Source organism: Narcine bancroftii, chromosome 8 (assembly GCF_036971445.1).
Source record: "Narcine bancroftii isolate sNarBan1 chromosome 8, sNarBan1.hap1, whole genome shotgun sequence".
Taxonomy (NCBI): Eukaryota; Metazoa; Chordata; class Chondrichthyes; order Torpediniformes; family Narcinidae; genus Narcine; species Narcine bancroftii.
In genome coordinates, this window is record NC_091476.1 from 130,727,489 (window position 1) to 130,753,831 (window position 26,343).

The 26,343-nt window shown below is 35.3% G+C and overlaps 1 protein-coding gene across 2 annotated transcripts; it reads right to left on the bottom strand.

Moving 5' to 3' along the window:
* Positions 1 to 25,456, bottom strand: gig2p (grass carp reovirus (GCRV)-induced gene 2p). Of its 2 annotated transcripts, none has more exons than XM_069894862.1 (2): positions 25,322 to 25,456; positions 1 to 1,041 (listed from the first exon to the last, which is right to left on the bottom strand). In XM_069894862.1, the coding sequence occupies exons 1-2, from the start codon at positions 25,431 to 25,433 to the stop codon at positions 530 to 532; spliced, it is 624 nt and encodes a 207-aa protein (XP_069750963.1). In that variant the 5' UTR covers positions 25,434 to 25,456; the 3' UTR covers positions 1 to 529. The 2 variants fall into 2 exon arrangements, with proteins under 2 accessions (XP_069750963.1, XP_069750962.1); XM_069894861.1 differs by having other exon boundaries at positions 1 to 1,044.
* Between the last annotated feature and the right edge of the window lie 887 nt (positions 25,457 to 26,343).

Here is a 26,343-nt window from a genome sequence, read left to right on the forward strand (position 1 = left end):
TTGAAAAGAGTCCATTGATTTTATTCATTTTAATGCAAAACACAAAGTCCAGTGATCAATGGTTTTCCAGCTCGCCAAAAGTTATTAATACAGAACAATACAAAGACATTGTTTTGACAGTTTGCTTTTGTTCACTTGGTTTTTCCATCAGACTCTGCTCAGTCATTTGCTTAAACCCTTGAATATGTTTTTATTATCTCCTGACAATGTTGATGTGTCCTAATACTTTTGCTTCTAGATTTTAGCAGACCCGAAATATGTCATCCAAGCAGCCATTTTTCACATGTGAAATGAAGTTAATACCCTCTTTGCCAAGTGCAAAGTCTCCAAAGATTTACATTCATTGGTAATGGATTCCTTCATTTAAACCATTTCTATCACCCTGTAATACGTTCTTTAAAAGGCGAAAGACCAAAATTAGGAGCTTCTTCCCTCCCTAACCCTAGATTGGATTGTCATTTGTCAAATTCCCACCACCCACATCATGTCCAAGATCATCATCTTTACCTATTGCCCCTGTGAGATCAGGTTATTCAGAAAAGAACCATTGGCTACATAACTTTTTGGGGGGAATAATACCAACAAGTTTTATTCTTCTGGGATCCCAGACGCAATCCTCCTCTAGACCACTTTGCACCATCCCACACAGTGGTGGGCACCAAGCAGTATCATACCCATTCTGATGCCATGTCTTCTGTAATGGGTGCCCTTGGTAATCTATCTTTTTGACTCTTCCCACATTGACATACACCTGAAGCACAACCTTTTGGCTCTCACAAAGATACAACGGATACCTGGAGGCTTTCTCTATGTCACGACTGACATAGACTCCGTGGCCAAGCATACCTTCATTGGATTGACGGAAACCTTGCAACTGAATGATTTTTGCATTTTCAGCACTAGTCCCATGGTACATCAAGTAGACCTTATCCTTCTGTGGCGTTGTAAAACTTTCAAGGCATGGGGGAGTAAAACCAGTTCCATCCACTTCAGCCCAGAAATTTGGATAATAATGTGCCATGTAGCAAGTTGAACACTCGTCTACTAAAAGAAAATAAAAGTTAAAAGAGACATCTTAGTTATATCTCAAATCCTTAACTAAAATCTGATTATATTTAGTTTTTGCTTGCTCTTAGATCTGGCCGATGGGCTCTTAGAACATAGCACATGGAACAGTATAGCAATCAAGCAGGGCCTTTGAACATAAAGTTGGATTAAACGAAGTCTGTTCTGCCTTCACATGATCCATATCCTTCCATTCCCTACATTATCATGTGTCTATCTAGAACACAACCACCATGAATGCTTCCTATTCTATCCATGGAAAAATTATCCAACTGTCCGAACTAAAGTGGCAATAGATTTAATTAGGGCTTTAAACTCTATGGTGTATATTTGTTTTAAATATTATCTGGGTTACGTTTTCAGTTTCCTTTTCTATGCAGAGTATGGTTTGAGCATCTAAACTTATTTATGATAAAGGAAGTGAAATTGTTTCTGCAATAACAGATCTATAATTGGCTTATCTTTCTATATAATGAGAACTTTTTTTGAAATGTGTTTTAATGATTAATTTGCAAAAAGTTCAAATGATGCATTTGATCAACCTTTCTTTCCAATTCAAGGTTAAATAGAAACATACAAAACATGTAAGCATTCAGCCCTTGCATCCTGATCCACCATTCAATGCAATCATGGCTGACTGTACACTTTCAGTACCCTGTTCCATATGCCTTGACCTCCTTTAATCAATAGGACCACATCCAACTCCTATTTGAATATCTCTAGTGAACTGGCCTGAACAACTTTCTGTGGAGGGGAGCTCCATTAATTCACGACAATCCGTGTAAAAACTATTTCTCTCAGTCTTAAATGGCTTTATTCCTTGTCCTCAGACTGTGATCCCTGGTTCTGGACTTCCCCAACCTCAAGAAATGTTGCACAAAATTCTCAATGTGACTTCAATAAAAAAAAGTTGTATTGAGCTGTAATAAAAGTGACCAATACTGGAAATACCCAACAGATCAGCGAACTCCAGTGCAGAGAAATCCTAACATTACAGGAATATTTTATTTAATCAACATATATATGATCAAACAATTGAGAATAATACACCAAGTTATACAAAATATTGCTAACAAATATATACTGAACTATATTTTTTTAAAACACTAAAATTCCTCCTCCCCCCACCCCCCCCCCCCCCCCCCCACAATTGATTAAGTAATTCATTTGGATTGCATCAGCTGACACTCAGAAATCTCAAAATCGCCACAAAATCATAATTTTATTTCTTCATGGAAAACTTTGTGGAACAGGAAAAATATAGAAGTAAATATAAATTTTATAATTTTAAACTCATACATCTAGCTTACAGACCCCAAATTTGAAAAAATAAAGAGTATTTATTCCTCAAATTATACATAATTTTCTCTAATGGAATGCAACTTTTAATTTCAGTATACCATCTCTCTAAGGTTAATGAGACATCAAATTTCCATGTTACAGGATCACATTTCCTTGCTATTACTAAAGCCAATTTAAAAAATATTCAATTCAGAATCTGACAATGACACTTTGAAAATGACCTAACGAAAATAATTCAGGTTTTAAAGGAAAATCCACCCACACAGGTTAAGTTCTTACATCAGAACTGTCCTTCATGCACAAATTATAAGGTTAATTTTCTGGCGTTACCGAATTCATGTTTGAGCCTGAGCGTGCGGTGTCTACAGACGGTTGAGCTCTGTTACCATGTAAGGGGAAGTAGAGGCTGGCAGAAATGGAGATTAAACTAGAAAGTCTCTTCAGAATGCTGACAAGGAAGGGGAGGAAATAATAAGTGATGGCTTCTTGTGGAAATTGGATAAATTACAGAGAAATTAAATAAGACTTAAGGAAGTTTAAACAGTTCTAAGAAATAATATTCCATGCAGCTGGTTTGGCAAAGGTTTTCATTTCAGAAGATGTCCTATGACAATTTTGATTACTGATCAATCGACATGGAATGGAAAACATGATTTAGATTTGCTGGACACTGAACCAATTCAAAGGATGACTGTATTTTCTTAGTGCATATATTTTAAAGAAATCCCCAAAGGAATGGATTTAGGAAAGGTTGTTTCAATGGGAATGGTAAAAGAACATATTCAAAACAAAGTCAAGTAAATAATTTTACTCAAAGTACAAGTTGTATGCCTTTGGCAATGTTAAAGTCTACCTCATCTCACAAATTGCTTTTTATTTCTTGCTTTTTACTCTTTCTACAATTTAATTTCTGCTGAAATATATTCCAATATTAAATTTGTGAAATGCAGGAAATATCTAACAATTGATGTTCCAAAGGAAATCAAAATTCAATTTTTGTGAGCGTGTGGAAACAGGAAACATCTGTACAAATGGCAGTCTTGATCCTCTGTCAGTCTGACCAACTTATTGACAAAATTCAGTGCATAATGACTTCCGTTTCCAAACACAGTCTCATTTTCACCAGGTGTAACAACTTTAAAGATAATATCTGAGAAAGAACATTTTTTTCTGTCTTTGTACTTCATCTCTGTCTTCTTTGGCTTGGCTTCGCGGACGAAGATTTATGGAGGGGGTAAAAAGTCCACGTCAGCTGCAGGCTCGTTTGTGGCTGACCAGTCCGATGCGGGACAGGCAGACACGATTGCAGCGGTTGCAAGGGAAAATTGGTTGGTTGGGGTTGGGTGTTGGGTTTTTCCTCCTTTGCCTTTTGTCAGTGAGATGGGCTCTGCGGTCTTCTTCAAAGGAGGCTGCTGCCCGCCAAACTGTGAGGCGCCAAGATGCACGGTTTGAGGCGTTATCAGCCCACTGGCGGTGGTCAATGTGGCAGGCACCAAGAGATTTCTTTAGGCAGTCCTTGTACCTTTTCTTTGGTGCACCTCTGTCACGGTGGCCAGTGGAGAGCTCGCCATATAATACGATCTTGGGAAGGCGATGGTCCTCCATTCTGGAGACGTGACCCATCCAGCGCAGCTGGATCTTCAGCAGCGTGGACTCGATGCTGTCGACCTCTGCCATCTCGAGTACCTCGACGTTAGGGGTGTGAGCGCTCCAATGGATGTTGAGGATGGAGCGGAGACAACGCTGGTGGAAGCGTTCTAGGAGCCGTAGGTGGTGCCGGTAGAGGACCCATGATTCGGAGCCGAACAGGAGTGTGGGTATGACAACGGCTCTGTATACGCTTATCTTTGTGAGGTTTTTCAGTTGGTTGTTTTTCCAGACTCTTTTGTGTAGTCTTCCAAAGGCGCTATTTGCCTTGGCGAGTCTGTTGTCTATCTCATTGTCGATCCTTGCATCTGATGAAATGGTGCAGCCGAGATAGGTAAACTGGTTGACCGTTTTGAGTTTTGTGTGCCCGATGGAGATGTGGGGGGGCTGGTAGTCATGGTGGGGAGCTGGCTGATGGAGGACCTCAGTTTTCTTCAGGCTGACTTCCAGGCCAAACATTTTGGCAGTTTCCGCAAAGCAGGACGTCAAGCGCTGAAGAGCTGGCTCTGAATGGGCAACTAAAGCGGCATCATCTGCAAAGAGTAGTTCACGGACAAGTTTCTCTTGTGTCTTGGTGTGAGCTTGCAGGCGCCTCAGATTGAAGAGACTGCCATCCGTGCGGTACCGGATGTAAACAGCGTCTTCATTGTTGGGGTCTTTGCCCTCAGACAGCTCCAAGAAAAGTGTAGAGAACAAAACAAAGGACTCTACATCACCTTTGTTGACCTCACCAAAGCCTTCGACACCGTGAGCAGGAAAGGGCTTTGGCAAATACTAGAGCGCATCGGATGTCCCCCAAAGTTCCTCAACATGATTATCCAACTGCACGAAAACCAACAAGGTCGGGTCAGATACAGCAATGAGCTCTCTGAACCCTTCTCCATTAACAATGGCGTGAAGCAAGGATGTGTTCTCGCACCAACCCTCTTTTCAATCTTCTTCAGCATGATGCTGAACCAAGTCATCTCTGTGAAGTTAAGTGAAAACCATCCAATATTCCAAGTATGGTTCAAATCATTATTCAATAGGGCTGCAACAACACCATTAAATTAATGACCCCATAGAAATTTAATCAACAATACCCTTACCCAAGCATTTGGTCTTTTACAGTCATGTAATTATTCTCATAACCCTGTACTTGTTCAGGATCTTGTATTTTATTCTTTTCAAATAAATTTCCAATTTCCTTTCAAATTTCTTGTTCACTCCAAATCACAACACCTGAATATATTGGGAATATTCTCCTCTTCCCCTTGATTCCTTTACCATTTATATTTGAATTATTGACAACTAAACGGTAAGAAATAATTTTGTTACTCACCTCACCATTCAGGAAGTGTCTCTGAAATGACAGAGAGCAGCATTTGAAGTTTATTCTGAAATTTTAGTTTCAGTTTCAAGTACTAATAAGTTGCTTCACCTCAGGTTAGTTTAATTACCCAAAACAAGGTCAACACCCTGTGATAGTACAGATTCTATCACCAATGCTTCCACCTGCGTTGTCTCTGCTCCATCCTCAACATTCATTGGAGCGACTTCATCCCTAACCTCGAAGTACTCGAGATGGCAGAGGCCGACAGCATCGAATCCACGCTGCTGAAGATCCAGCTGCGCTGGGTGGGTCACGTCTCCAGAATGGAGGACCATCGCCTTCCCAAGATTGTGTTCTATGGCGAGCTCTCCACTGGCCACCGTGACAGAGGTGCACCAAAGAAGAGGTACAAGGACTGCCTAAAGAAATCTCTTGGTGCCTGCCACATTGACCACCGCCAGTGGGCTGATATCGCCTCAAACCGTGCATCTTGGCGCCTCACAGTTCGGCGAGCAGCAACCTCCTTTGAAGAAGACCGCAGAGCCCACCTCACTGACAAAAGACAAAGGAGGAAAAACCCAACACTCAACCCCAACCAACCAATTTTCCCCTGCAACTGCTGCAACCGTGTCTGCCTGTCCCGCATCGGACTTGTCAGCCACAAACGAGCCTGCAGCTGACGTGGACATTATCCCTCCATAAATCTTCGTCCACGAAGCCAAGCCAAAGAAAGAAGTGTAGGATGACTGTGATTGGCTGAGAGCATAGCCACACCTACTGGCAGGCCTTAAAGGATTGCTCCTAGCCAGACCAGGTCATACTGGACAGGTCGACCTACTTGTGATATGCTCCTGTCTTTTAGTTAATAAAAGCTTTAGTTTGGATCAACAAGTCTTTGGTTCTTTCGACGCATATCACACACCCTTTTTGAGGTAAACTAAAAATTAATTGTAGATCTTTGATATAAAATAAAAGGTGAGGTAGCATTTTGTGAAGAGCAAAACACAGTTAACATTTCAAATCAGTGTCTGATCAGGTCTGATGAAGCGTTATTGATCTTAAATTATCATAGTTTCCTTTCTAAGTAATCACCTAAGAGAATTATTGCTGTAAACTACTAATGCACTCTGCTTTATAGATCTTAAGATCTTATTAATTTGATCACCAATAACACTAGACAATGAAGATTTTACTTCCTGAACACCTTTTGGGTGTATTTTGGGAACTGATAACAAAATAACCATACTTTTTTTGTTATTTCCTATCATATTTTAAGTCTATTTCAAGCATACAAGACATGAAGTGCAACATGTCATTGAAAATTCATTTTCTGCATTTGAACTTGGACTTCTTCCCTGCTGATCTTCGTGCAGTCAGTGACGAACATGGTGAAAGATTTCACCAGGACATTGCAACAATGGAAAAGTGGTATCAGGGCAACTAGAATCCATCAATGTTGAGAGGCATCAGATGCTGAGTACAAATGAAAATCAGTGGCAAAACATTTTTAGGTCAGTTGAACTAACTCAATGTGTTGGCCTTATTATGTGATTAAACATCCTAAATTCAATAAAATTAATTTATTGTTTCTCCAGTTTTTATGTGATACAAAAATATCTGAAAATATATTTATGTTCATCTTGCAATTATAAATCATAATCCCCAATTTTTTTGAAATTTTTATTTATGAATTTTACAAAATACATACAAAACAAACTACAAAAAAAATAAACCCCTATATCCCCACTCTACCCACCCTGTCCCCAACATCCCTCCCCGGTCAGAGCAAAATGCATATGTTGGGTAATTAACGGTTGCTGCGTGGTGTGCCAACCCTTTACATCGCCAAAAAAAAACCATTTACCTTATATCCAAACCCATATGCTTCAAATATAAAGTCCACATTTTAACAATGATAGTTCATTATGCCGTATTTGTGTATTCATATCAACATCATTCTTCCATGTAATGGCTATACATTTTCTAGTTACAGCCAACCCTTTCATATAAATGCAATTTGGAATTTATCCAACCACAAAACCATCATTAATGTATTAGTAACATACTACAGATCAAGTTGCAAATCCATCTTAAATAAACCTTCCTAAAACTTCATGATATTTTCCCAAAAATGTTTAACTTTTACACATCCACATACGGAATGTAAAAAAAGTACCTTTCTGTTCTCCACATCAGAAACACAAATCCAAAGAACTAAAACCGTATTTTTTCAACTTCTCAGGAGTCAGATACAACTGATGTAAAAAATTATAGTTAACTAAACTATATCTCACATTGATTAATTTTGTAACACTATCTGCACACGTATTCATCCATTCCTCCTGAGATAATGTAATAGACAAGTCCTTCTCCCATTTGACCTTCATTTTATATACATCAACCTTAATCATCTTTTCCTGTAATAATGCATACATTTCAGAAATAAACCCTTTTTTCCCCATATCAGCAATTAATATCTCAAATTTAGTTTGACCAGGTAACACTAAATCTCATCCAAAATTTTCTAACAATAAATCCTGAAGTTGATAATAAATAAATAGAGTTCAATGATATCCCAAATTTCTCTCTGTCTAATAAAAGAAAGAAACATACCTGGTTCAAAACAATCCTCCACCAACTTCACACCTTTCATTTCCCAATCTTTCAAATAGGGGTTATTAAAAGAAAAATGAATTATTTTATTCTGATTTAATGATGTCTTGGCTGAAATTTTACCTTTAGTTCCTATAATTTGGTCCCGTTTATATCAAATATCCATTAAATGTCTTAATACTGGCAATTTATATTTTTGCAAAAGAGAAGAATTCCATTTATATATAAAATGATGTACATTATTCTCAAAAATCTGAACCAACTCCACCTTAGACCATATTGGGGGTTGATCAATATCAAACATCCTGTTGATAAATTTTAATTGTGCTGCTTCATAGTAATTCTGAAAATGTAGTAAATGAAGTCCACCTAACTCGTACCTCCGTGTCAACTTCTGCAGAGAAACTCTCAACAGTTTACTCTTCCATAAAAATAATCAAACCACCCTATTTAATTCTTTTTAAAATGTCTTGGTACAGGAAACAGAATAGACTGAAAAGAATATTGAATATGAGGAAATATATTCATTTTAATAAAATTTACTCTTCCAATCAAAGTTAAAGGCAAGTCTTTCCATCTGTTCAAATCAGATTTTAATCTTAATAAGGGTACATAATTTAATCTATACAATTTTTTATATTCTCTGTCTACTATTACACCTAAATATTTAATTTTATTAAACTATCTAAACTTTGTAAGCTGTTTACAATCTGAATAATCTTCATCTGATATCGGTAATATCTCATTTTTATCCCAATTAACCTTATAACCAGAAATTACTCCATATTGATTCAGCAAATTTTGTAGTAACCCTAAATAATTTTCAGGATTTGATAAATATATCAACAAATCATCTGCAAGCAGATTAATTTTATATTCTTGCTCACCTATTTTAATTCCCTTAATATCCTGTATCATCGCTTGAGCCAATGGTTCTATAACTAATGCAAATAAGGCTGGTGATAAAAGACAGCCCTGTCTAGTTGATCTATACAAATTAAATGCAGGTGATACCTGTCCATTCATCACCACCTGTGCAGAAGGATTGGTATATAATGCCTTCACCCAACCAGTAAAGAGTGGTCCAAATTTAAATCTTTCTCGTACTTTAAATAAAAAATTTCACTCATCATGGTCAAAAGCTTTTTCTGCATCTAACACTAAACATTCGTTAGTATGGTTTGTTGAGTTGCTGTCTTGATGCATTAATTATTATAATCAATTTAGTAATATTATCAGCTGAATATCTATTCTTAATAAAACCCATTTGATCCACATGTTTTAATTGTAGTAAGTAGTTAGCCAATCTATTAGCTAATACCTTTGCTACAATCTTATAATCCATGTTCAATAAAGATATCAGTCTATATAAAGCCACTTTTAATGGATCTTTATCTTTCTTTGGAATAACTGTTATTAATGCCTTAGAGAATGATTCAGGAAATGAACCTGTTTCTATCACTTGCTTAAGCACTTCTGTAAATACTGGAAATAATAAATCATAACATTCTTTATAAAACTCCATCCATCTTCTCCTGGAGACTTCCCACTGGGTATAGACTGCAATACCCCCTTAAAATCAGTAAATGGACCATCTAATTTCTTAATATCTTTTTCATTTAAAGAAGGTAAATTTAAATTAGGCAAAAAAGATTCAACCTGTTCATTATCCTGAGTCCCCACCCCCCCCCCCCCCCCAAAAGTATATAAATCCTGATAAAATGTACAAAATTCATCATTAATCTCCTGGGGTTTATATGTAATTGTTGAGTTTCTCCTGACTACATTGATTGTCCTAGACACTTGCTCAGTCTTCAACTGCCAAGCTAAAACTTTATGGGCCCTCTTGACGAACTCATAATAAAGTTTTTTCGATCTTTGAATAATTTTCTCATACTTGTAAGTTGCAAAGTATTATAATGTATTTTCAGTTTAGATAATTGTGCCTTCAGTCGAATTCCTCCGAAATTTCTTCTCTAACACATCTGTTTCTTTCTCCAAATTCTGACTCTGCCAAATACTGTTTCTTAACTCTCACTGAATAACTAATAATCTTTCCCTTAAATATGCTTTTAAAGCATCCTATAAAATAAATTTACTCTGTACTGAACCCTCATTTGTTTGCAAAAGAAAACTAATCTGATCTCTGATATATTCAATAAATTCAGATTTTTAAAATAACATTTCATTAAATCTCCAATGACAAGCTGATTCTACCACCTCCAGACCAGTACATGAAATTAATAGTAAAGAATGATCAGACAAAATCCTACTCTTATATTCACCCTGAGTAATTCTACTTTGTAATTGTGCCAATACTAAAAATAAGTCAATTCTAGAAAAACAATCATACCAGGCAGAAGGAAATGAGAAATCTTTTTAATTCGGGCTTAACCGTCTCCAAATTTCCACCAAATTTAAATCGTTCATTAACGCAGCTATTCTTTTGGCCATTTTAGTTTTTTTTCACAGTTTTTGGAGATTTATCCAATAATGGATCCAGAAAACAATTAAAATCCCTTCCAACCAAAATGTTCTCATTTGATTGATTCAGATTCAAAAATGTATCTGTAACAAATTCTTCATCATCTTCTTTTGGTGCATACGCATTCATCAAAGTCCAACCTTCTGAAAAATTTTTACTCTACCTGCATTGGCAGGGAATGATTCCAAATTAAAAGGTAATTTTTTATGTATCAAAATCACTACCCCTCTAGCCTTAGAATTAAAAGATGATGCTATCACATGACCTACCCAGTCCCATTTTAGCTTCAAATGTTCTTTCTCGGTCAAATGAGTCTCTTGTAGAAATGCAATATCAACCTTCATCTTCTTAATATAATCCAATACTCGTTTCCTTTTTATCGTGTGCTTAAGCCCTTTAACATTAAACATCACAAAATTGAAATTATTAATTTTTCTCCTTTACAGTGGCACCCAACACAGCTAACCCTTACAGAAATTAAAAAGCTCCTAAAAAAAACTCCCTTAGAAACACTAAACTAAACTTTAAAACAAATTAAAAATCAACACTTATGAAACTAAAAATTAAAAATAATATATATAAACCCCACTCCCCTCTAAAAAAAAAATCACCGTAGTGGTACCCCCCTCTATAGACCAGGTGTTGTCAGATCACTAGGAAGTTTCAGAGTTATCCACCTCCCCCCAACTGATCTTAGAAAAAATGCGTAATTATGACATTCAGCTCACAGATTCCATTCTGTGATCAGCTCAATCTCTCCTATCTCATTCAATTGGTGTACTTCTGGTACCTTCTTTCTGTACCCATTCCCATTCTTCTTTAAATATACCTGCAACTTCGACTGTTTCTGCAACTCAAAACTTGGTTGGTTATCTGGCAAGGAATTGGCAAAGGTTAAAGCGTCACTCTCATTTTCAAAAAATTGAGACTGAAAATTTCCATAGTACACTTTCAAAACTGACAGGTATCTGAAAGCAAATCAATACCCCTTCTTCCACAACATCGCTTTCGCAGGATTGAATTCCTTGTGTCTCCTAATAATATCTTGACTCAAATCAGAATAAAAGAAAACTCTATGGCCTTGAATCATCAAAGGGGCTCTGATTTTGACGAGCTTTTTGTACCAAAAAATGTAAAATCATCTCTCGATCTTGGTAGCACAAGCAACAAATAAGAACTGCCCATGAAGGTTGACCCAGAAAGTGTTTTTTTTCCCTTATCTCTCTATATGCTCAATCTAATTCCAAGCCCTCTGGGAACATTCGTTCACCCAACGTTTCTGGGATCCATTTCCAAAAAAAATTTCACAGGGTCCGTTCCTCCGATATTGTCTGGTAAACCAACTATCTTAACATTATTGCATCGGCTCTGATTTTCAAATGAATTAATTTTCTTCAAGATTGTACGTCCCAACCAGTAATAGAATGTTCACCATAATCCATCCGTTCAGTATATCTCTCCACCTTAGCATTACAGTCACGAAATGCCCGCTCAATCTTTTTTTAATTCATCTTGTCCCGTATCTACAACTTTCAAACATTTATTAACATCCATTTTAATTGCAGAAACTTCTTCACATATATATTGTTCATTTTTCCTCTTAAATCAGCAAACTGGGTCTTGACTTCTGATAAACCTTGGGTTATTTGCACAGCCATATTATCCATTCTCATCATAAAATCTTCTGGTAAGGGGTAAGTAGATTCAACTTCAGCAGCAGAAGTTTTAAAGGTTTGTAAATGAAAGTCCACAATCTGCTCATGGTTTTGGTGTGTGAGATTGTTGATGGTTTCAGCCAGATTTTCATTCTCCCTCCTGTATTCTGAGGAAATCATTGTCCCCATTTATCCAACCCACTACCTTGGTATTGTCAGCGAATTTGTAGATGTGTTGTTGTCATACTGAGCCACACAGTCATAGGTGTAAAGTGAGCAGAGCAGGGGCTAAAACACAAGACTCTGGGTGGCAGATTTCCTCCTCAAAGGCATTAGTGAACCAGGTGCTTTTTCTTGTTGTTCTGGTAGTTTTTTCAGTCATCCTTGCTAAGGCAAGTTGTTATTCCAGTTTAATAAATACATTTAAATTACAGATCTGCCAAACCTCTTCACTTAATCTTATATCTCTTTCAGCATTTAGAAAAAGATAATTCATTGTTCAGCCACAAGTACATTATACTTCAAGAAGGGAAACACAATGGATAATTCTACATCTGTCGGATACATTCAATGTTGTTGCTTCCCTCCATTTGCCTCCTTTGAATGCAACATCTTCAATCTGTTTGTTTGCTGAAATTCCCTGAATTAACCAGCTCCCAGTGATTAAGAAGTGATGTTTTGTATGACACTATTACAGTAACAAAAAGCTTTGTCAGGGATGGTTATTGCTTTAAAAGGTTGATGAGGACAGATCTAAATGACAGACTTATGATTGCTACCTGGATGTTGTCTTGCAAATATTTGTGAGTCTCACCTCAGTGATTTAGAGGAGAAAGTAGAAGAATAAACCTCAGCAAACTTATACTAGGTTTTTCTCTATCTCCTTCACCTTATTCGTCTCACAGTTTACACTTTGTTCAAGTTTATTATTATCATTCAATTGTATAAGTACAACTGGACGAAACAGCATTCTTTGCCTTACAGAAGGTTTTGCTTTCTTATTGTATGCAAGGAAATTAACTTCTTTAATTTTTTTTGTGACAGGTTCACAGAAGTCCTTTTACTGTACAGCTGTCTGTCCTTGTTTGTTCTGTACTTGGCTTTACTTACTTTTTTAAAATTTGGTTTCATTCCAAGTTTAATTTAAACTTCCAATTAAAGGATAGGTTTACAAATAAAGTGATTGCTCATGGTGCATTGTGTCTGAAGAAGGCACACACAATCATGAAGGACCCCTTCCACCCACACACAGCATATTTCAGCTGCTCCTGTCAGGAAAGAGATACAGGAGTATCAGACCCAGCACCATCAAGCTGAGAAACACCTTCTTCCCATGGGCTATGAGAATGCTGAATGACCAAAGGAATTACTCACACTGACCATCAGAAATTCTCATGTTCATGAAACAAAATCTATTTATTTATTTGTATCTTTGAATACTTCTCCTCCATGTATATAATTTGCCTGTGTGTGTGCGTGATGTCTAATTGTGTGTCTGCGTGTTTTACACCGAGGACCGGAGAATACTGTTTCATTGGGTTATACTTGTGTGCAATCAGATGATAATAAACTTGACGACAGAAAAATAATCAAATAACTAGAAAAGAGTTGCATAATGTTGTGAAAGATGTTGAATATTACTCAATATTCAAAAAATTATAGAGGGTTTGGGATGTGACGTGGAAGGAGTAAATTATTGTGGAGTAGGTTTACATAGACAGGTACATTATTATAGGCCAAAGAGCCTGTATTTTACAGTAATGTTCCATGTTCTATTCACTCCAAGACTCTTTTGACATCACTTTCCAAACCAAAAACCTCTATCAGTCAGAAGGACAAGGGCAGCAAAATGGAACGAACACCACCATCTGGAAGTTGCCTTTCAAGCCACATACATTTTGCCTTAAAACTATATCACCATTCCTTCACCACTGCTGTCACAATCCTGGGACTCCCTCTCAAACATCATTGTGGGTGCAGCCACACCTCAGGAACTGTAGCAGTGCAAGAAGGCAGCTCACTACCTGTAAAGATTAAAACCTTGTGTTTTTGATTCTTTTGTTCATTTTGTGCCTATCCCTTTTAGGAAGTATTGTTTGTAGTGTTACCGTAGTGACTATGACATCATATGATGTAATATCCAGACATACGGCTAGCTTGCATCTCATTCTTCAAGGAATCAAGACAGAGATGTAAGCTCGAGATACTTTTTGAATTCATCTTAATTCATCTTAGTTTCCTTATTTAGTTTATATTTGTTTAAAGTTGAATATTGTTATATCATTATACAGTATGGTTTGTTTACTCATCATTATGAAAATCTCAATGTGAAGTTATGCAAAATGTTTATTTGTTTTATCAATGAATTAAAGCTATTTAAAGCTTCATCTACAAAGTTTGGTTTATTGGATTAATAAGATAGTAATTCCGAATATTGATTCTCATGTTTTCTAGAAAATGACATTTTGAAATTGGGAAATATTAGAACTTGGAAATTGTCATCTACATTCTTATTCAATCAGCAACTAAGGCAAGAAAATTAAATCAAAAAACAACAATTCCATCAAGAAGAACAAAAAATAAAGAGGTATAAGTGTGTATATGTATAATGTGCATACGTGAATGTATCCGTATTTAGAGGAAAATATAGATAGTATAGACAAGAATTAATAAGGGAAGGAAATGGAATAGAGGGAATAAGGTGGGAACTAAAAGAGTGACCTTTGTTACTTATGAAAAGTGAAATCTTTTCTGGGGGGCTGGGTGGGGAGGAGTTGCGGTCACTGCAAAATCAGCTGACGCTTGCGAGTGAATTCGCAAACCCAAATGGAGAGGAGAGATGTGGTTGTCTGACAAGGGATAAAGGACAACTCAGGAGGGGAAGGGGAGATTGGGGCTAAAGAAGTTTTAAATAGGAAAATATGGAAAATGTTTGATGTTTTAGGAATGTTGTCTTATAAAGGGTTTAAAATAAGAAAACAGAAATGGAAAAGGAGGAAAGGTAATGATGGAAAAACGGAAAGGGAAGATAAACAAAGTATAAAATGGCTACGTTGAACTATATGACTTTAAATATTAATGGAATACATAACCAAATTAAAAGGAAGAAACTGCTAAATTTACTGAAAAAAGAAAAAATTTATATAGCATTTGTGCAAGAAACACACTTAACTGAATTGGAGCATAAGAAATTAAAGAGAGATTGGGTAGGACATGTAACAGCAGCATCGTATAATTCAAAAGCAAGAGGAGTGGCTATATTAATTAGTAAAAATGTGCCATTTAAAATAGAAGAGGAAATAATAGATCCAGCAGGGAGATATGTAATGATAAAATGTCAGATATATTCGGAGTTTTGGAATCTACTCAATGTATATTCACCTAACGAAGAAGATCAAAAGTTTATGCAAGATATCTTTTTGAAGGTATCAAATACGCAAGGAAACATATTAATAGGAGGGGATTTCAACCTGAATTTGGATTCAAATATGGATAAAACTGGGGAAAAAATTAACAGAAAGAACAAAGTAACCAAATTTATAATTAAATCAATGGAAGAAATGAAACTTTTGGATATATGGAGGAAACAACACCCAAAAGAAAAGGAATATTCATATTACTCGGCTAGACATGAAATATACTCAAGAATAGACCTATTTTTGTTATCAGCTAGTATGCAAGATAGAGTAAGAAAAACAGAATATAAAGCTAGAATACTATCGGACCATTCACCCTTAATATTGACAGTAAAGCTAGAGGACATCCCTCCAAGAATGTATAGATGGAGATTAAACCCCATGTTACTTAAAAGGCAGGATTTTAGAGAATTTATTGAAAAACAAATAAAAATGTATTTTGAAATAAATACGGAATCAGTGGAAGATAAGTTTATACTATGGGATGCAATGAAAGCATTCATTAGAGGGCAAATAATAAGTTATGTAACCAAGATGAAGAAGGACTATAATCAGGAAACAGAGCAGTTGGAAAAGGAAATAGTAAATATAGAAAAAAAATTAGCAATGAAGGAAGATACAACTAAAAGAAGAGAATTGGCGGATAAAAAAAATAAAATATGAAACACTACAAACATATAAGGTGGAGAATAATATAATGAAGACAAAGCAGAAATATTATGAACTGGGTGAAAAAACACACAAAATCCTAGCATGGCAGCTTAAGACAGAACAAGCTAAGAAAATGGTATTGGCATCAAGGAAAAAAGACAAACAAATTACATATAATCCAAAAGAAATTAAGGAAAACTTTAGAGAATTCTATGAACAATTATACCGAACTGAAAACGAAGGGAAAGAAGGGAAATTATATGAATTTCTGACTAAAATTGAACTACCAAAATACAAATAGAGGAACAAAATAAATTAACAAAACCATTTGGAATAGTAGAAATACAAGAGATAATAAAAAAATTACCAAATAATAAGACACCAGGAGAGGATGGATTCCCAATAGAATTCTACAAACATTTAAAGACTTATTAATTCCGCCTCTCCTGGATGTAATCAACCAGATTGATGAAACTCAAAGCTTACCAGATTCATGTAAAACAGCAATAATTACAGTAATACTAAAGCAAGGGAAAGATCCACTCTCACCAGCGTCATATAGACTAATATCTTTACTAAACACAGATTATAAGATAATAGCTAAACTATTAGCAAACAGATTAGCAGAGCATGTACCGAAAATGGTAAATTTACACCAAACTGGATTTATCAAAAAAAGACGCACAACAGACAATATTTATAAATTTATCAACTTAATTCATGCAGTAGAAGGAAATAAAGCACCTACAGTAGCAGTTGCTTTAGACGCAGAGAAGGCCTTTGACAGAGTAGAATGGAATTATTTGTTCAAAGTATTGCAAAAATTCAATTTACCGGAGAAGTATATTAATTGGATTAAAGCATTATATAAGGGACCATTAGCGAAAGTGACAGTAAATGGACATGTATCAAAGCAATTTAACTTAAGCAGGTCAACGCGGCAGGGATGCCCACTATCACCTTTATTATTTGCGTTAGCTATAGAACCACTAGCAGAATTGATAAGAATAGATAATAATATAAAAGGAATAAAAATAAAAGACAAGGAATATAAAATCAGTCTATTTGCGGATGATGTTATAGTGTACTTAACAGAACCAGAACTATCAATAAAAGAATTATATAAGAAATTGAAGGAATATGGAGAAGTGTCGGGTTACAAGATAAACGTAAATAAAAGTGAAGCAATGCCTATGAATAATGCGGATTTCTCAAAATTTAAGAAGGAATCTCCATTTAGATAGCAAATGCAGGCAATAAGATACCTAGGTGTACAAATAAACAAAAATCTCGGCCAACTATATAAACTCAATTATTATGCACTAATGAAAAAATTACAGGACGATTTAGAGCATTGGAAAGATTTGCCACTAACACTAATAGGAAGGATAAAATGTATTAAAATGAACATTTTTCCAAGGATATTATACTTATTCCAGGCATTGCCAATACAACTGACAGAAAAATTCTTTAAGAAGTTGAAGAAAATAATAAGGAAATTTTTATTGAGAGGGGGGAAACCGAGGATAGCACTAGATAAATTAACAGAATGGTATAAACAAGGAGGCTTACAACTACCAAACTTTAAAAATTATTATAGAGCTGCACAATTAAGATACCTATCAGATTTTTATCAAACAAGGGAAAAACCAGACTGGACGAGATTAGAATTAGATAAAATAGGGGAAAAGATACCTGAACACATATTATATAAATGGGATGAAAAATTGGTACAACATAGAAGTTCTCCAGTATTACATCATCTCCTCAATATTTGGAAGAAGATTCATGTAGAAAGAAATAAAACAAATTATCAATTACCAAAACTAATATTGACGCAAAACAAGTTACTCCCTTTTACAATAGATAACCTTTCCTTTAGAGAATGGGGAAAAAAAGAGATTAAAAGAATAGAAAATTGTTTTTCAGGAAATAGATTCTTATCCTTTGAACAAATGAAAGATAAGTACAATATAACTCAAGATACAGCGCTGGCATATTACCAATTGAGATCCTACTTGAAGGATAAATTAGGAAGCAGTTTAAGTTTGCCAGAGGCAAGTAACCTTGAATATGTGATTACAGATACAATGATAATCAAAAGATTTATAACAAATATGTATATAAAACTGCAAGAAAAGAAGAATGAGGAAACAAATGGTAAAACTAAACAAAAATGGGAACAAGATTTAAATATAAAGATAAAAAAGGAAACATGGGAGAAATTATGTTCTGGAACGATGAGAAATACAATAAATACGAGGCTACGTATGATACAATATAACTGGATACACAGACTATACATTACGCCTCAAAAGTTAAATAAATGGGACCCAACAGTATCTGATAGATGTTTTCGATGTAAAAAAGAAATGGGAACAACAATTCATGCAATCTGGACATGTGAGAAAGTAGAAAAATTTTGGGAAGATCTCAATCAGATATTAAATAAAATAACAGAAAAAAATATACCAAAGAATCCAGAGATCTTTCTCCTAAGTAACATAAAAAACAAAGAATTTGGAATTGATTTGGAGGATGCACAAAAAAGATTTTTTAAGATAGCTCTAGCTGTAGCAAAAAAATGTATTATGTCAACCTGGAAATTGGAAGATAATTTGAAAATACAACAATGGTATATAGAAATGAATAAATGTATTCCATTAGAAAAAATAACATATAGTTTAAGAAATAATATTGAAATATTCGAACAAATATGGGAGCCTTACATTAAATACAATAGCGAAAACCTACCAGGGACAATCATTACCTAAGTTGATGGAAGGAGAAGGAAAGAAAAAAATGGACTCAGTAGAATTTCTGGTGTATTTTTGTTGAGTGACAACATTGTCTGACTGGTTTAATGTATCCTAGATTGTATACCTTAAATGGATGGGAGGGGGGGTGGGTTGGGAGGAGGGAGGGGGGGAGAAAATGTCACTGTATATGTGTGAAAAGGAAAAAGTGTGTATCATGACTAATGTGATTTATGGTGTGAAAAATAAAAAAAATTAAAAAAAAAGAACAAAAAAGATTATTGAAGAGAGAAATGAAAAAACTAGATCTTGAGGTACAATATGCTATGAAGGTGGCCAAAGTAAAAGAGTTAGCTCAGGCTTCTGCAGGATCTATCACTCAAAGGGCTAGCATCTAACATTCCAGCAAATCAATGGGTACCGCAGCCACAATAAATGTGTATACTCGAGCAAGGAGCCACGGGTGGTGCAGCTAGTGCTCAAATGACAATGATCAACCTTGTGAAAAAAATAGCCTCATTCAATCTCTTCCAAGCACACAAAATATTAATCTTCCCTTAAGGAAAGTATTTCAAAAAGGTTCAACCATGCGAGTGGATGATACTCAACAATTGATGTCTCTTCGTGTTACTGAAGAACCAGCGACAAGTCCAGGATCTCCACCATTGCCATCACTTACATACCAAGGATCTCCTCCACTGCCTTCAGTTACAACTCAAGGTCCTACACCTATGGCACCAGTTCAAGTTCCGTATGCTCCATCACAACAAGACAACCAGTCACAAGCCATGGTGGACAAGACAATATATTATCATTCATAGCAAAACAAAATGGAATTTCTGCTACATTACCATAGCAACAAGATTCATATGGTTTACCGAAGAAGGAAATTCCAGTTTTTAATGGAGATCCATTACATTATCTGATGTCATGAAATCATTTGAAAGTAATACTACAAAAATTGTCTGTATTACCTGGAACAATATACTGGAGAACAGGTGAAGGAGTCAGTCAAAAATTGCCAGACCAAGGTTTTAAAAGGGAAAAATAATTACTGCAACATCATTATGGCAATAAATATAATCACAAATCCCACGTAGACAAGATTCTTTCTTGGCCAGTAATAAAATCAAAGGACACAAAGGCTTTAAAAACATATGCACTCTTTCTGAGAGGACGTTGTAATGCAATGGGAAGTAGTGTACATTTGCAAGTGCTGAATTTGCTTGTTAATTGTTGATTATTGTCAATAAATTATCTTATAAGATGAGGAAATTATGGAGAAACAAAGCTGAAGTGCTTAAGATGCTTTGCGGAAAGGATGTTGTACAATTCTTGGAATGGCATGTGCATGTTTACACCATACCAGCATTTGGAAAGATTAAGGATACTTCAATAGTTCCTAAAGATGTAAAGAAGTCTAAATCATTGTCTCAACAGAAACTACAAGGAAGTACCTTTGTTGCTGCTGTGTCAGATACAAGCACAAAAAAAAACACGGAATCAAAGGAAAAATAAAATCAGACTGCTCAGGAAAGCTGTTTGTATTGCAAAGATAAACATGCTTTAGAAAGATGTTCACAATTGGAGAAAAATGTCGGAACTAATGCCATGAGAACATTGCATGGATGGACAATAAACGGACCATCAGGAGGAAAAATAAAGAATGATCAGGAGTGTCGAATTTAAATGTCAACAAAATTTCAGTTATCAAACTTAATGATCTGTGGGAATGACAGTTTAAAATTGATTCTCCTGAATATCCCACAGATATTCAAAAACCTTTGAAGGAGGACAAGCAGTTTCTAGATTTAGTTTCAAATTCTGTTATCATGTTGATGGTCATTACTGTAAATTCAAGAGGAATTCTACCTTTCATTTGGAATATACCAATATTATATTGGACATGATAACCAAGGGTTATGTGGAAAAGATATCAGAGGATATCTTGGAACGTAAAGGTGGTAGAAAATGGTATTTACCTCATCATGGAGTTTTACATCCATAAAAGGAGAAACTATGCATAATTGATTGTGGAGCATAATTTCAAGGAGTTTCATTGAATTCTCAACTTTTACAACTTAAAAGACTTAACCAGTACTTTAATAGGTATTTGAATAATATTTTGTAAAGAGCCTATTATAATTGCTGCACATGTTGAAGCGATGTTTCATCAAGTGAAATAACCATCAGTAGATCATGATTTTTTATGATTGTTATGGTGGCCTAATGGCGATAACAGTAAAGATATGATTGAATACAGAATGACTGTTCATTTATTTGGATCAACTTCATCACCGAGTTGTGCAAATTTTGCTCTCAGGAAATGTGCTGAAGATAATGAAGAGCAACTTAGTTCTCAACCTATAAACATCATCAGAAATAATTTATATGTTGATGATTGTCTTACTTTAATGGTTTCAGAAAAAGAAGCAATAGATCTTTATCATGTTAAAGGAGGTTCCTTCCTTATGAAATGGATTACCAGCAGTCAAGATGTGTTGGCTGTTATTTCTGAAGCAGAAACAGCAAAGGAAATTTTAAAAACATCTTGATTTGCATTGTGATGTTCTATCTGTTGAAAGAATTCGAGGAGTGCAATGGTGTGTTCAATCTGATGTTTCCAAATTCAAAATTGTTTTGAAAGAATGACCTTTGAGAAAAAGAGGTATTCTTTAGATCATAAACTCAATATATGATCCTTTGGGAATATTGGGACCAGTAGTATTAATAGCCAAGAAAATTCAGCAAGAATTATGCAGAAGAAAATTTGGATGGGACAAAGCTATACCAGATTCCATCGCACAAGATTGGATGAATTGGATTGAGAGTCTTGAAATGTTAGACAGTTTTGCAGTCAACAGATGTTTTAAACCTACAGACTTTGGAATTGCCGCATTTGCTCAGTTACACCATTTTGCTGATGCAAGCAAAGGTGGTTTTGGTACTGTCAGTTATTTAGTACTGTGAAGTAACCAAGAGTGAGCACATTTGTAATGGGGAAAAACCAGAGTGGCTCCATTAAACCCAGTCACAATACCTCGTATGGAAGTGAATGCTGCTACTATGGTAAGCAAAGTGTTCTCTGTATTAAAAGAGAATTAACAGATGGAGTTATCAGATTCTATGTTTTGGTCTGATAGTACGTCAGTGCTTAAATACATTAATAACAAAACTGTGAGGTATCATACCTTTGTGACTAACTGAATTAATGAGATCGAGGAAGTTTCACATGCTAATCAATGGAGATATGTTAAAACAGCGGATAATCCAGCTGGCATGGCTTCACGAGGATCAAAGGTTCAATTGTTTCTGAAAAGAACCAACAATTTCTTTTGCAATCTCAGGAAGAATGGCCTCAAAATCCAGAAGAGTTAAAAGAATTTTCAGTGGAGGATCCTGAAATCCAAAACACGAATGTGAATACCGTCCAAATATCTCATGAGAATGATCCAATTCTTCAATTAATTTGCTATTATTCTTCATGTTTTCATTTGAAAAGGGCAGTAGCCTAGATTCTTAGTTTAAAAACTATGTTTTTATATCGTATCAAGAAAGAAAATCTGAAGTCTCAAAAGAGCCATTACTAACAGTTGATGAATTTGCGAATGCTGAATTGGAGATAATTTGATTTTGTAAGAAAAAACATTTGATAATGAGATGTCAAAAGTGAAGAAGAATCTGAATGTTACAAAAGTAACGTGCTTACAAGCTAAATCTTATTCTTGTAAATGATGTATTGAGAGTAGGAGGAAGATTGGAAAAAGCAATAATGCCATAAGAAGTGAAACATCCAATTATCTTATCGAAGGAATTTCATATTTCAGATTTGATTGTAATCAAATTTGGTTAATTTGGTAGTAATCACGTTTTTAACAGAATTATGCCAGAAATATTGGATACTTGGTGTTTCATCATTGATCAAAAGAATTATATCAAAAAGTGTTAATAGTCAACATGCAAATGCTAAACCTGGACACAACAAATGGTGGATTTGCCACAAGACAGAATTTCACCTGATGAATCCCCATTTACATACGTGGGAGTTAATGATTTTGGTCCTTTGCCAGCAAAACAAGGAAGAAGTGTTGAAAAATGATACGGGGCTATTTTTACCTGTTTGACTATGAGAATAATTCATTTTGAAGTAGCGTCATCGCTTGATACAGACTTTTTTTTATTAATGTTCTTCAATGTTTTATCACCAGACGTGGTCAAATAAAGGAATTACATTGTGATAATGGACCTAAATTTACAGGAACTCAACTAGAGTTTCAAAAAGCAATTCAGAATTGAAATCAACTTCAAATTCATGATGCACTACTTCAGAAATAAATTAGTTGGATATTTAACCCACCCACAGGATCACATCATGGAGGTGTGTGGGAAAGAATAATTAGATCAATCAAGAAAATTCTTAATTCTATTTTGAATAGTCAAATATTTAATGATGACAATCTTCAGACAGTATTGTGTGAAATCGAAACTATTTTAAATAGTCGTCCAATAATGAAAATTTCTGTCAGTTCAAATGATATCAAGACACTTGTACTAAATCATCTCTTACTTCTTAAATCAAAACCTTTAATGCCTCCAGATCAATTTCACAAAGAGGATGCAGATGGAAACAAGTGCAGTTTATTGCAGATTTATTTTGGAAAATATGGGTTAAAGAATATCTTTCATTATTACAAGAGAGACAAAAATGGTGTAAAGCTAAAGGGAATTTTGTATGAAAAGTCAATGTAATTATCATGGACGATTCTGCTCCTAGAAATTCTTGGTTGCTGGGAAAATAATTGTGGATACATTTCTGGACAAGAAAGATTTTGTTTGGCAAATTCAGATTAAAACCAAGAATGGTTACTTAAATTGACCTATTACTAAAGCAGAAAGTTTTGATTTCTAATATTATACTTACCATATTTACTTTTGTATCAGTATTATATAATAGCCTTTAATGTCTATTATAATAATTAGGGGCTGGAATGTAAAGATTAGAATGTGTTTTTGATTCTTAGTTAATATTGTGCCTATCTCTTTAAGAAGGAATATTGTTTGTAGTGTTACCATAGTGACTATGACATCATATGTTATAATATCCAGACATATGGATAGCTTGTATCTCACTCTTCAAAGAATCATGACAGAGAGGCGTAAGATCGAGATACTTTACCTTAAATTTGTCTTAATTTCATCTTATTTTGTTTAAAGTTGAATATCATATTATACAGTATGCTTTGTTTAATTATAGTTTTGAAAATCGCAAGGCAAAGTTATGCAAAATGTTTATTCGTATTATCAACAAATTAAACCTACTTAAAGGTTCATCTACAAAGTTTGGTTTATTGGATTAAAAAGATAGTAATTTGGAATATTGATGCTCACGTTTCCTAGAAGACGACATGTTTTGAAATTGGGAAATATTAGAACTTGGAAAGTGTCATCTACACTAACACCTTCTCAAACGCAATTAAATGGTGGCTCAGTCTATCAGTCCCACAAACCTTAAATGAATAAGGGAAAAAAAATAAATATCTCACATAATGATGTTTCCTTCACCAATCATTCCACAAATACAACTGATCAAAAATAAAAATGATTTTATTCACTTTAATGCAAAACAAAAAAAATATAGTGATCAATGGTTGTTACAATGGAATGATAAAAAAAATATTATGAGCTATCAAAGAACAAAATGTGAGGCTTTGTACATCGGGGTTTTTTCTGTCTCTGTCAAGCTACAATAATCTTCTTAAATTCCCTAAGCTGTTTTCATCTACTCCTGATGATATTAATATTCCTAATGACCTCCTTTCTGGATTTTAGCTGCTGCTAAAATAGTAATTTTCATGTAATAAAGTTGGTATTGCCAATAGCAGTCTCCAAATATTTACATTGATGAATGCTGGTAGGTTATGAATAACCCATTTCTCTCTATCTCCTTGATGCCTACACGAGCCCATCTTCATTAATAGGAGCTTCTTCCCTCCCTAACCCTAGATTACATGGTCATTGGTTGAGCACCCACCACCCTCATCACACTCAATATAATCATTATCTTATTCTTACTACTTCCCCATTGCCCCTGTGAGATCAGGATCATTCAGAGAAGATCCACTGGCCATTGTGAAATACTGGATGAATCTCAGCAACAATTTTAATTTTTTTGGGATCCCAGACACAATCCTCCTCCAGACCGCTTGCCACCATCCCACACTGTGGTGGGCACCAAGCAGTGTCGTAGCCTTGCTGATGCCATGTTTTTTGAAGTGGATGTCCTTGGTAATCTATCTTTTTGACTTTTCTCACATAGACATGCAACTTAAGCACAACCCTTTGGCTCTCATGAAGATTCACTGGATATCTGGAAGCTTTATTGAGATCCCTAGAGACATAAACTCCAGGACCAAGCATACCATCAGTGGATCGACGGAAACCATGTTTCTTAATGGATTTTGCATTCTCAGCACTGGTTCCATGATACATCACATATGTTGAACTATTTTTCTTGCGAGAGTAGGAAGCCATGGTAGGAAGATGAAGTTGAAAATTTGCCTTTTGACAAAAATAAAATAAAATAAAAAAGGGATATCTTAATACCGGCTCTTTGTTAAGCAAAATCTGATTATATTTCCTGAAGCTTCTGGTGAAAGGACAAATGATTTTTTGGAAAAGCATTCCTTGCTTCAACCATAATTTAAATATAAAAGTTCTATCCAATACATTATGGTACTGCAGTGACAAACATGGGAAGGAATTTAACCTGTATATTGTTTTCAATTCATTATTGCGTGGGTTGGGTAATAGGCTCTCTGTTTCCTTTTTGGTACAGAGAATAAGTTAACATAGTAGTTGGCACAATGTTATTACAGCACCAGCAAACTAAGTTTGAATATGCTGCTATCTCTAAGGTGTTTGCATCTTCTCCCCTTGTCTGGTGGGTTTCCCTTGGCTGCTCTGGGTTCCTCTCACCCTTCAAATATGTAAGGGGATTGTAGAAGGTTGTAGATTAATTGGTGTATTTGGGTGGCATGGGCTTGTGGGCCAGAAGGGCCTGTTACCAAGCTGTATTTCTAAATTAAAGCTGATTCACGTGCCAAAAGTTCAATATGGCTCCATTTGATTTATTTCTATCCCTTTCAAGGTCAAATGCTTTCAAAATTTCAATAACAATTTATATTTTTTTCTTTGGCTTGGCTTCGCGGACGAAGATTTATGGAGGGGGTAAAAAGTCCACGTCAGCTGCAGGCTCGTTTGTGGCTGACAAGTCCGATGCGGGACAGGCAGACACGGTTTATATAGAGTTTTAATAAAAGCAAATGCACAACAGGTCAGACAACACCTATAGAGAGAGAAAAGCTGAATTAACATTACAGGCATTCATGATTTGAAATATGGTGAATTCATTACTGAGTCTAAAAGGGGAGTGGATCTGGCA